The following is a 13,158-nucleotide window of genomic DNA, read 5'->3' as shown; positions in this document are numbered from 1 at the left end:
TGTTAGTGTAGCGGGTGTGAAAAGATCACATCAGAAGGTCCTCTTATTAGATCACCATGTAAGTTTTTTTTATACCTTAAGTATACATTGAAGGTCTTGAAAGCTCATCCACATCCTAAATTGTGGAGACGCTACAATATTGTCTTTACAACATGGCGACTGGTTTATGTTGACCTGACCCCCTGCAGGACTGGATCTAAGAACAGTTGGTATAATGGCTCAGAAGCTGCCTTGTAATGGGAAGAACTACCTACTGATTATACAGTGGCCCTGCAGTTCATATAGGTTAACGGTCTGGTAACAGGACTAGACCAAACCCAGCCAGCTGTACTGTGCTGATAAGCTCTGAACAGGAGGCACGTGCTGATTATTTAAAGACCTGGTTTAGGCCATTTCCTTTCCCCATTCTAGTTACATACAGGAATGTGGCCAAGAAAGTCCGGATCTCATGCGTGTCTGACTCCTAAGAGCATTGTGCATCAGCCAACATTAAAGCTAAAAGAAGCATTGCATGTAAAGTACACGAGACTGCCCCGTTCAGGCCCACTACTTTGTTATACTTAAATGAAACATCATATAGGCTAGCATTTTCTATAAGCAAAATACAAGCTTGATATAGTCCACCTCTCCACAATCTATGAATGGCAATATTCACCTCTGAAATGCTTTTCTCTTGCATATCATTTGTGGGTTTGTCATGTTTGTAGTAAACAGTGACCGTTGGCATAAACAGACATATGGTTGTGTTGGGTAGTTTTGTATTTCAGAAGGGATGCGAGTATTACCACTTGCAAACAATTAACTGTATTGTATACTTTCATGTTGCATTATTTTCAGCTATAATCTGACAATGGCTTCTCTGATCATTTCAGTGCTTGCCAAAAACATAACGCTAGATGCTGAAGTAATCTGAAGCGCAGTGCTTTTGTATATTGTTATCCTTGACAAAGAAAGTTTTTCCACATCTGAAAGGATGTTGAAATATGTCCTTTTGTTAAAATGCATTCCAGAGATTCCCTATGGTTGTTTGAATGGGGCTGTTTGGCCAGAGATTCCCTATGGTTGTTTGGATGGGGCTGTTTGGCCAGAGATTCCCTATGGTTGTTTGGATGGGGCTGTTTGGTCAAGTTAATGCTTATGATGCACAGATTCTCCAGACGGCCATGTGGTCTGTATTGTATTGTATGTCTTTATTTATATAGCGCCATTAATATAAATAACAGATCATGGGAATAAGTGCTTTAGACATAAAAGTAACATTAAGGAAGAGGAGTCCCTGCCCCGAGGAGCTTACAGTCTAATTGGTAGGTAGGTAGAACGTACAGAGACAGTAGGAGGGAGTTCTGGTAAGTGCGTCTGCAGGGGGCCAAACTTTATGTATCAGGTGTTCAGAATATCCACAGTGCTATTCATATGCTTCTGTAAGCAAGTGGGTCTTAAGGTGGGTCTTAAAGGTGGATAGAGAGGGTGCTAGTCGGGTACTGAGGGGAAGGGCATTCCAGAGGTGAGGGGCAGTTTGCTGATTGTTTAACTTGTATGTATTGACGTTAAGTCCTTCTGCACTTATAAGGACCTCAAACAAACAAACGTATTATACATGATTCTAGCTTGTGTAAAGGTTGAGTCGCACTTAAATGTAAAAAGATTCAGGCAATAAAAATGGTGGATTATCTGGTATTGTCGACAGTGCTTTACAGAATAGAACATGGGTAGGAATAAATATACCGTATGCCACAAACTCTTTCCAGAGTCCGGGGATAGAGGGACAGGACTATGGCAAGAAGACCCCAACCACAAACCCTCAATGTACAGGGAATGCCTGCACTGCCCCTGCGATAACAGCGGTCTCTGCATTAGGGTTATGGCTTGTCTTAGTATAAATACTGGAGGGTTGTTGGAGTTAACCTTCTATCCCGTGCTGTTAAATCATTCACCATACAGTATAATGGTTAGAGTAGATGAGGTGATTATTGGCTACCAGAGACTATTTGGAATGCCAGTTTAATTGTATTTAATTTAGTCACACTCTCTTTCCTTCCCCTTCTGCATATAGGGTGTGATTCTGGTTTATGATATCGCAAACCGCTGGTCTTTTGATGGGATTGATCGGTGGATAAAGGAGATTGACGAGGTAAGACGCACACAGGGGCTTATATTGCAAGGTGTGATGGCGCTGATGACGTACTATAACACCTTACAGAATAAGGGCCTTAGAAACCGGTAATAGTCTCTCCATACTCTGGCCTGGAGCCGGAGTCTAAGTAGGCTTGTGTAAACTTTGCAACTATTGTAGTTCTTGGCACCCATTTCAGGAGTGAAAATTCAATCTTTTTTTTTTTTTTTTAATGATTAGAATAGTCTGTGTTTCCACAACGGTTTGACAATCTGTAGTTAAAATGACACAATGGCAGCCACGGTATTTTTTTCGTTTGGCTTGGGTGAAAAAAAAAAAAAACGCATAAAAATATACTTAATTGGTTCAGGGAAAATGCCACCGTCATTCCAATAAAAGGTATACGGGTTTCCTTTCCCGGTAAAGATTTATATCCATATATGGGAACCTCATAAATAATGACCTTATTTGTTCCCCAGCATGCTCCTGGTGTACCCAAAATCTTGGTAGGAAATCGTCTTCACTTGGCCTTCAAGCGGCAGGTGTCCACAGAACAAGCACAGACGTATGCCGAGAGGTTGGGCATGACTTTCTTTGAGGTCAGCCCACTGTGCAACTTTAACATCACCGAGTCATTCACAGAACTGGCAAGGATAGTGTTAATGCGACATGGGATGGACCGTCTGTGGAGGCCCAACAAGGGTAAGACGACTGAGCAGATTTCAAAATATGTTCCCTGTTTTGTCCTGCTAAGTGGATGTAAAACGTCATTACCAGCAGCACACACAATATGCAAACAGCTGAAGCCCTGTAGCTTGAGGTCAGCAGCTGATCTCGTTGAAGTGAAACTTCTTTGCTGGTCCCTACAGAGATCTGATGGGGAAAATCCTTGTGCTGTAACAAAATTCCGTAACGGAAGTGATGTCACTGCGGTCAGAAGAGGCATCAGTGACGTCGGAGGAGGGAGAGGAAAGACACTGACTGGCGCACACACACACTGACATACACACACACTGACACACACACACACTGTGTGTGTCTGTGTGTCACATGCACGCAGACGCGCACACACACACACTGACGCGCACACACACATTGACACACACACGGAATGCAAAGTTACTATAAATATAGAAGTGCAAATAGCTACAACGCATTCTAAGTGAAACTTCTTTGCGCTTTGGCACTGAAATTGTGTTTTGATTTTTGATTACAAACATCACCATCACAAATACAATTTCTGTGACAAAATAGTGACAGAAGACAAAGATGTTTCACTTAAAATCACACACACACTTTTTTTTCTCTTGGTGAATGTCACAACACTTGCTAACAACGTGAAGATTTGCATGTAGGTAATGCCTGAGATATCTAAAGCCCTGGTTCAAAGGGTCCAGTTGATTACAGCTACATAGAGCTTTATCAAGTGACGGTACCTCTGCCAACTAGAAAAGGTAACGACTTCACCAAACCATTTGCTGGTTTGTGCATCGTAAAAGTGTTTTATGTTCATGTAGTTAGTGTCCTCATCCGGTAACATAACAATGCTCTGCAGTAAGAATGATTACTAGAAAGAGTAATGGTGGCTTTGAGTATGTGAATGGAGTAAGCCCGGAGGTCTCAACTCAAGTCCTCAAGGCCCCTACAACAGGTCAGGTTAAGGATATCCCTGCTTCAGCACAGGTGGCTCTATCAGTGGTTCAGTTGAAGACTGCATAACCTGTGCTGCTGATGGGATATCCTTAATACCTGACCGGTTGGGGGTTCTTGAGGACTGCAGCTGAGACCCCTTGGAGTAAGCGGTCAGCGACTAGATTCGTGTGTTCAATGTTCTCCATACAAATCCTCCATCACAATCATTCTTGTGTAGTGGGCAGGTTTAAAAGGATATCACAGGTGGAATTGAAAAGGAACTACAAGGTCACCTAAAGCCTACAGTGTGGCCGATGGATGGATCACTGTAAGGAACAAGTCGGGGCTGCTAGTAGTTTATTTTATAGCACTGTCACAATTGTATGAGTATTGTTTTATTAGCTATCTATCTATATATTTCTCAAACCGTCATATGCCTGTCTGTCTGTCCTGTCCCTAGGGGCAATCACATTGGACCTTTGGCCCGTCACTCCGCCTCAGGCCAATGAGATGGCTCCCTTGGCCCGCCCCCGCACACCTCTCATTGGCCTGAGGCGGAGTGACGGGCCAAAGGTCACACACACACACACACACACACACACACACACACAGTCCCTCTGTCCCCCCCCCCCCATCACGTGCGCCGCCCTGCACCGGCTCCCGGACGGGGGGGGGGGGGGTGGGAAGCGCGGCACGGCCCTCCTACCCCAGCCGCCAACGCCAACGCTGGGGGGCCAAGCAGCCTCCTCGGATCTGTGCCAGTCCCACTCTCCACCACCTCTCACTCCCGTCGTGTGTGTGTGTGTGGAGAGGGACATTTTACTGCCAACAATTTGTGCCTCACTTTCACCCCTGCCCTTCACCCCCCCTGCCCTTCACCCCCCCCTACCCCTGCCCTTCACCCCCCCTACCCCTGCCCTTCACCCCCCCTACCCCTGCCCTTCACCCCCCCTACCCCTGCCCTTCACCCCCCTACCCCTGCCCTTCACCCCCCCTACCCCTGCCCTTCACGCCCTTCACCCCCCACCCCCTGCCCTTTGCCCCCCCCACCCCCGCCCTTTGCCCCCCTCACCCCGCCCTTTGCCCCCCGCCCTTCGCCCCCCCACCACCTCCTCTGCCCTTTGCCCCCCACCACCTCCCCGCCCTTTGTCCCCCTCCCCGCCCTTTGTCCCCCTCCCCGCCCTTTGTCCCTTTGCCCCCCTCCCCGCCTTTGTCCCCCTCCACGCCCTTTGCCCTCCTTCCCACCACGCCCTTCACGCACCCCCCCTTCCCACCCCGCTCTTCACGCACCCCCCCTTCCCACCCCACCCTTCACGCACCCCCCCTTCCCACCCTTCACGCACCCCGCCCCTGCAATCCCGGGCAACGCCGGGTATATCAGCTAGTAATCCATAAAACATGATCATATTAACTGCATCACACACCTGCATTCAACCACACATTTTGGAGTTTCAGGAATACAAATATTTATTTGTACTATCGGTAAACTTGAACAGTAGTACGATTTAGAAATGAGTTTCCTGATACAGATATATGTTAATGGGATGAAGATGTTGGATTACTTGATGGCATGTATTTTCTACATCTTTAGTCACTATACTTATCCACGTTTTTAATACAGAATTGACAGAGATGATTTAACCCGGCCCAAGTTTTACCGCATGTACATGGGATTCAAATGCTAAGGCGCGGCATAGTAAATCACTGGATGCAAAAGGGTTAATAAATAAGGCCTCATTCACAAAACCTCCGTCGCTGTACTTCACGGATAAAGCCCATAAGACCCCCTAAAATCGCCCAGAAATGTTTCCCCTCACGTTCTAGCTATATACATAAATCAGGTTGTTTACACTTTTGTAATGGAAATAACCTTGGTGTTTTTCACCCCTCTGGGCTGTGCCGGTCCTGTTCGGATGTGCTGATGGCTTTGGACCTTGTCACACCAGGTGATTGTTTGAACACTTTGCCATTGGTGAAGTGCTGATTCATCTCAGCTGATCTTGTTTACAAGACGTGAACCTGGCAACAATGTCCTAGAAAATGCTGCCTCTCACATCTGCTCTGCAATGTGTTCACTTGTCATATTATAGACCATCTGAACCATCTCAGAAATATTCATTAGCCTTTTATATTTCAATACTAAAAAAAAATTAATGCATAGCCAAATACAATAGAAACAATCTACAAAGGCATTCCCTGCCCCTATCCTCGTAGTTATTGTTAAACTGGCGTCGGACATTTTTAACTGTCTGACTCCTAGATTTTGTTCACCTTCTTTAAACTTTTTGCACTGTATCCATCTGGTTACTTGTGAATTGTGTCTCCAACTCCCTTTTGTGAGTGTCCCAACTGGCTGTCGCATCACCAGTGTCATCCATGTTTAAAACGTGTTGAAAGTGAAAGCTCGACCAGCAGAGGATTCTGGGGCCACAGTATGGAAACCTGGGTTTGGGGCCACTAAAAAGAGCATTAACCTATTTTTTGGAGTTGAAAGGATAGTTCTAGAATCCCAGTCCCCTCTGGTAACTAAGTGGTTAAAATAATGATTCTGGGATGACATAATTAGACATGTTTAAGATTAATTAGCAAGATATAACTATAGATTGCACTTTCCTTAGTCAGAAGAACCGTTTTAGTTTAATGCAGGTGGGTAAGGAGGGGTTTGAACCATGTAATTGCTGGAGTAGCTAAATCCTTTATAGACATTTCAGTTCCTTCGCAGATAGACGGTACGTACTTTCACTGACTGGGTTCCTACATGTAAAGGCATCACCAGGGTGACCACCGGTGAGAGGATATCTCAACCAGGAAAGAAACCGGTACTTGCAATAATGTTTGTACTGCCACCATGTGGCTACCGAACAAAGCTACAGGCATTATTAATACATCATGGAAGGGGAGGTATTGACACGCAGACCTGTTGAAAAATTGAACTACCTTGAAAGTGTTGGCCGCTTCTAGCCATCAGAGCGGCTATGAAACGCCAGAGTATTTACAGACCAAAAGATATGGGGTGATGGCATAGCCTGGCACAAGCAGAGAGTCAGAGAACCCGTGTTTTGAAGGAGTTGCTGACCCCACAGAAGTGCATGCTTGAGCCTTTCAGATTAACATTTGTCTTTTCTTTTTGACAGTACTGAGCTTGCAAGACCTCTGCTGCCGCACCATTGTGTCATGCACCCCTGTACACCTGGTGGACAAACTCCCCCTCCCCGTTGCCTTAAGAAGCCATCTCAAGTCTTTCTCCATGGCCAACGGCCTCAATGCCAGGATGATGCATGGCCGCTCGTATTCCCTCACTGCCAACAACTCGAACAAGAGGAACAGTCTAAAGAAAGCCAAGATTATCCGTCCACCTCAAAGCCCCCCTAAGGACTGCACCAGAAATAGCTGTAAGATCTCCTAGTCCTGACCATTAAAACACGCTGCTCACGTTTGCCGGGGGCCTCAGGACTCCTTTCAGTGCTGGAGGGGCATGGATGGAATGAGTAATAGGACATCGTTCCTTATAGTATGTTTGTTTGATTCAGAACAATTAAGGAAGATACTGAGTTTTCTTCTGATAATAATGCTGCTTTGAAATGGATATAGGACACGCTCCTACAAGAGCCACAACATAAAGAGAATACACTTTGTAAAACATTGCTGTGTGAGTATCGCGGTGTAAGTCTGCATGAGCCCGCCGTGTCTTTCATGTGTGCTTATAAAGGGAATATTCTGCATTACCCGCTCTTGTAATTACATCAGTACTTGGCAATGAAGTTTACCCTGTAATTTGTGAACTAGACACTTTTTAATGAAGGTAAGTTAATTTGCAAAGTAATAGTGTTTATTGCAGACAGCGACTTTTTTTTCTAGTACAATGTAATGTGTACATTGCAACATGCACAATGATAGAGACCGTAAGGTATTATTTCTATAGTCATTTTGATTTCTCTTTTGTAAAAGTTCACCTTTGTAATCTTGAGGCACTATATATGAGCTGCAGACAGAGGTATATAGAACATAAAATGCACTCACATCCTCAATGTGTCAGATTTGTGTATGAAACAGGTTATTTGATAATGTTTTTTGCATTGTTATGTAATACTTTTGGGATTAATTCATGAAAAAAACAATTATATATATATATATATATATATATATATATATATATATATATATATATATTCAAATATTTCTGTAAATCAGCCATTTTTTGTACCAGATGTACTAAGCGTTGCGGTGTCAAGAGAAGCAAATGCCAAAGATGTGTTTTGAAATGTGAACGTTTTTAATTAATTTGCAACAGAACAGTGACTAGAATGTGATTTGAAAAACTGTTTTATAAGAGAGAACACTAATATTTAAAAAAAATAAATGTTTCGGAACAACCAGATGTGTGATGGTCTTTATTAGTCCTTTATGTAGGACTTTTACATTTTGGTTGAATAAAATGCTCATGTTTTTAATGTATCTTTTAGAACATGGAAAGTAAGAATTTTTAGAACGAATGTTAATTTGGATTTAGGTTTTTGATAGCGGTTCGTATCCTTAGCTGGCTGGGAAGTTTGTCAATGTTTTGTTCCTTGACACGGAAAAGCGGCACATCATTGAGTAGGTTCCATCATCTTCATGGCCAAAACTTAAATACGCTGCTTTTTTTCTCTATTCCTTCTAGTTTGGTATGTGAAATGTATTGTACGTTCAAAGAGATACAGCTTGTGTATTCCACTTCAACTTCTCAATGTGCACAATCGGTTGCATTAATATGTTAAAATTGTGTTTAAATACGTCCCTACAAATCCTTTTTAAATACATTTTAAAAAGTAACCACTTACAGTTCCGTTAACCATTATGCTTGCGTTAAGTGTGTATCGCCATTAGAGATGTGCAAAACTTGCGCAGGGGGTGGTGAACCTGGCAAAATGTGCCCTTTCAGCCATGGAACTAAATGCGTCTGACTGTTGGTCACACAATAAGGCCGTTTTTCATAGGAAAGGGCCTCTCAATCAGTGCCCACTTCACCCACTGATTCACAACTTGTAATGTGATTTGTCTAACAACCTACCACGCCACAAGCTTAAAGCAGCGGTAACCAGTCGGAACTCAACACTGTACATGCTACAGCGGCTCTGACCAGCACGAAGCCCTGAATGATTACACCATGGGTTTATTATTTCCATGTTTGCCCTGTGACCAGACATTTTTTATTGTGCTACTTATGTCACAGCTGCATGGTTTAGTAATAAGTGAGAGAAATTCAGTGAGAGTCTGACTGAGAAACAACAAGGCAAGTTGCTGAGCTGAGTAAGCTGCCACAAGTACTGTCAGTCTATAGCATATTCTGCCTCAAACCAACACCAACTGTGTAAGTGTACATCATCGCAGCAGGACATTCTTGTATCTTTACAGAATCCACTATGTTCTGTTTTTTTTTAATCTCCTGTGCGCTTTAGGTTTCTTCATTCCCATCTACTAAACCAGTTGCAGGGAGGGTATTGGTTGTATAGGCCTTACCGTTGTTTTTTTGTTTCTGGTTTTGTTCCGTTAGTGTTTCATTATTTGCGCTGTTCTCCTATAGCATATTACCACCACGACCACCATCATTTAATCACCATGACCACATCGCCAGTAGCTAACCTGCCTATGAAATAATGTCATGCTTTAGTGGTGGCACAAAGCTGATAATGACAACAACATGGAGGTAGAACTCCAAGCATATTGAGGGTCTACTAAGGCTGTTTGAGGAGGCCACTGCTATGATCAGCAGTACCAATAATACTGGCATCAGCCAATTCATACCATGGAGCATAATTGTAAGGCTAATGATAACGCTAACTTGGAGAGGGTGGTGGTAGATGTGAAGTTGGACTGCCTAAGGAATTATCCTTGTTTATTGTACATGAAACCAACATCGAGTTTTATGTTTTCACCAAAAGCTCCAGTGACCACCACACCCCACTGTTTACTGTCCACCAGTAGTACCACCTGAGACTTCCCGGCCAACGTTTAACATAACCAACATAAATGTGGGGATTGGGGTGAGAGCCTGGCAGAAGTAAGACCACATGGCTGGGAATGAGTGAGAGCCTGGCAGAAGTAAGACCACATGGCTGGGAATGAGTGAGAGCCTGGCAGAAGTAAGACCACATGGCTGGGAATGAGTGAGAGCCTGGCAGAAGTAAGACCACATGGCTGGGAATGAGTGAGAGCCTGGCAGAAGTAAGACCACATGGCTGGGAATGAGTGAGAGCCTGGCAGAAGTAAGACCACATGGCTGGGAATGAGTGAGAGCCTGGCAGAAGTAAGACCACATGGCTGGGAATGAGTGAGAGCCTGGCAGAAGTAAGACCACATGGCTGGGAATGAGTGAGAGCCTGGCAGAGATCAGATGATGATTAGTGCAACGTGTACAACTTTCAACCACCAGGATCTGTTCACCCCCCAAGGATCCTACACGCCACCTCCACCTGGGCCATAGATACCACCAGTATTTGTCCACCCAAAGGGTCCTACACGCTACCACCCAAAACTTGTGTGCACAAATTTTACCAATGGGGCCACATAATATCTACTGTACGGGTCTGGGGGGAGAAGGGACAGGGATTGAGGATGACGAGGATGATGTCTGGAAATAAAAGTTAACCGATTCCAATAAATATATTTTTATTATATAGAAAACATACCATTACAGCTCGACTATTATTCAATACACAAGTTATTACATGGATCATATAATACAAACAATTTTTTTTACTGGGGTTTGTTGAAAAAAATAAAAATAAATAATTATTGGACTGAAGATTTTAATTTTAAATAAGGAACAAGTTCTGCCACCAGGTGCATTCGTTTGCAGAATAAATATCCACAATTGTTCACGCTGCTGTAACATGTCCCTGTCCCCACCCCTAGATTTGGAGGTGAAGATCTCCAAGGGGTAGATTTCATATATACCTGACCGACGGATCGGGCGGTTTTGACCTGAATTCCGTATTGACTTAAACCCTAAACTCCTCTCCATCACATTCCATAATCCCCAATTAACCAACTACCCCATCCCCCACCTCCCCAACGTCCATGATCTCCCCCTACTCTCACCCCTTCGTAAAGTCTCAAAACCCACCTCGGCAATCGCCTCCACGGTCAGACCCATCAGCATGCCACCGACAAGACTAAATACAGAGACCTGACCCCCAACCAAGCAAGTTCTACTAACGAATGTACAGCGCCTGGATACGGGCGCTAGATAAATGTTATAAATAAATGGGGGAATTTAAGCCACGATCGGCCACATTGGCAGATCTCGAAGAAGCCCCTGAATGGAACACTAGAAGGACCCCATGATGGTTTTCCAAAACAAGTTTGGTCAAATTCAAAATGGTCTCACCCTCCCGTAAATGTTTGAAAGTATTTTTGATATTATTGGCATGTTCCCCCTATTTTTACTTTAGGGCATATGATGCTTTGCCCACATACTGGATACCACATGAACAATTAATAACAATGTTAGAATTGCAATTTGTTTAAATTCTTGATACTATATAATTGATGTGTGGTGTAAATATCTAAACATACCACAATGTCCACAGTTCTGTCTGTAACATACGAGCTATTTTTGGATGAGTACCAAGACTTTCACCATGTATCCATTCTTAACCATTCCTAATGTCCAAATCAAAGTCTCATCCGGGGGCCATATTGTTCTGCCGAGCAGCGTCCTCGGGGGTCGGGGGACCAGCGATCCGTTCAGGGGGACACACCCCTTTTCACCTTGGGGGGTGGGGGATTGTTGCCCTAAGCAGAAAAGAGATGTCCAAATGTGAAAGAAATCCCTATATGACACTTGGCAAAATGACATCTTATCTACTCATTTGTTTCATTAAAGAGGCAGCCCCTCCTGGGACAGAAGGTGAACTAAGACAAGTGACATGTTTAATAGATTAAATGTACCTGTATAAAGCAGCACACCTACAAGTAATGTATTATCTTGTTTGTAACCCTGCAAAAGAACTGAGAAGAGCCACGATGCCAACTCGTCCATGCATCAACACATTATGTGATGACAATGTGTTGTATATTGTAAGCGCATCATCGTCTTTCTGTTTATAATTGATACACAGTATTACACTATATATCCCTATGTTTTCCTATGAGGTGTCATCAATCCGACGACAAGATCAGAGACAAAGAAGGTTAAGAATCTGCATACTAACAAATTGTTTTTGAGGCACAACTAACAAGAAAATGGCAGTGTGTATTACGTACTAACTGCTATTATTAGCAAAACTAACACTACTCCACTAAATAAATGAATTCCCGTCCTATGCACATATGGACCTAACAACTAGTAACAAGGGTACAACTTTTATGGGGAAAACCCTAGAAAATAGGTAATATGGATTATTTATTTTCTATTGCTACTTAAAAAAAGTTCGTTGTGAACTATCACTTTTAAAACTCTATCCTATACTGTAAATAATCACTACTACCAATTGTTATACTAAGTAATATATTAACTGATTGATAGTGTGCTCCTTTAGCATTTTGTTTTACTAACTGATGTATTCATTGATATACATTGAAGACTGATATTATCATTTTTTAATACCTAAAAGAGTACGCACAATATTCATACGGTTTCTTTCCCAGTGTGAGCACATTTTAATCAGGGAGAAACTGAAATAATAACATGATCCAGCATATTTGTAGGTATATATATATATATACTAAATAAAATAATGAAATTCAGGCATACATTGCAGTTCATATGGAAGGGGCATTTAGAATCACAATGAGAACCGATTTCTTTTTAAGTGGATTGTAAACAGTGACTCAAGTCTAGTGTTAAGTTAGTGACGAAGAGGAAAACCATGATTGCTTAGGGTTCAATATATATATACACACATGTAGAGGTATCAGTACCGTGTTAGCCGAGCTTCAATAATCAAAAAATAAATAGATGATACCATTCTGTGGCTAACAAAATGCTTTTATTTGTGCGAGCTTTCGAGATACACTGATCTCTTCTTCCGGCGATGTTACAATGAATGAAGCAAGCAAAAGCTATACTATAAACAGTGTCTCTTGGAATGTTATCTGTGCTTGTCCTTCCCCCGGTGTGGATGTGATATATGGCTAGAGGTGTTAAATGGTTCCTGAAAGTAAGTGATGTAAGAGAGTGTGTGTGTATCTGTGTGAATATAAATGAATGGAGACACACACACACACACACTTATTTATAAAGCGCCAACATGTACTCTGCGCTTTACAAAAGGTACAGTACAGGGAATTATAGTGCACAAGTGCATGAAATAAGATCAGACAATAGACAAGGAAATCCCTGCCCCGCAGAGCTTACAATCTAAGTGGAATGGTGGGAGAGTGCCTAAGTGCAACAGCGACCCACTTTTTTTTATGCAGTCTGTCAAATA

The 13,158-nt window shown here is 42.9% G+C and overlaps 1 protein-coding gene across 1 annotated transcript in view; it reads left to right on the top strand.

Moving 5' to 3' along the window:
• RAB40B (RAB40B, member RAS oncogene family) overlaps window positions 1-7,922 on the top strand; it is a 50,981-nt gene extending 43,059 nt beyond the window's left edge. Inside the window, exons 5-7 of the mRNA XM_075579652.1 lie at window positions 2,054-2,131; window positions 2,593-2,815; window positions 6,880-7,922. Coding sequence (XP_075435767.1) covers window positions 2,054-2,131; window positions 2,593-2,815; window positions 6,880-7,151 — 573 coding nt within the window. The 3' untranslated portion in view covers window positions 7,152-7,922. The remainder of the gene's footprint in view (window positions 1-2,053; window positions 2,132-2,592; window positions 2,816-6,879) is intronic.
• The last annotated feature ends 5,236 nt before the right edge of the window (window positions 7,923-13,158 follow it).

This window comes from Ascaphus truei, chromosome 22, assembly GCF_040206685.1.
Source record: "Ascaphus truei isolate aAscTru1 chromosome 22, aAscTru1.hap1, whole genome shotgun sequence".
NCBI lineage: Eukaryota > Metazoa > Chordata > Amphibia > Anura > Ascaphidae > Ascaphus > Ascaphus truei.
Note: the sequence above shows the minus strand (reverse complement) of the source record. Positions and strands in the feature narration are given on the sequence as shown.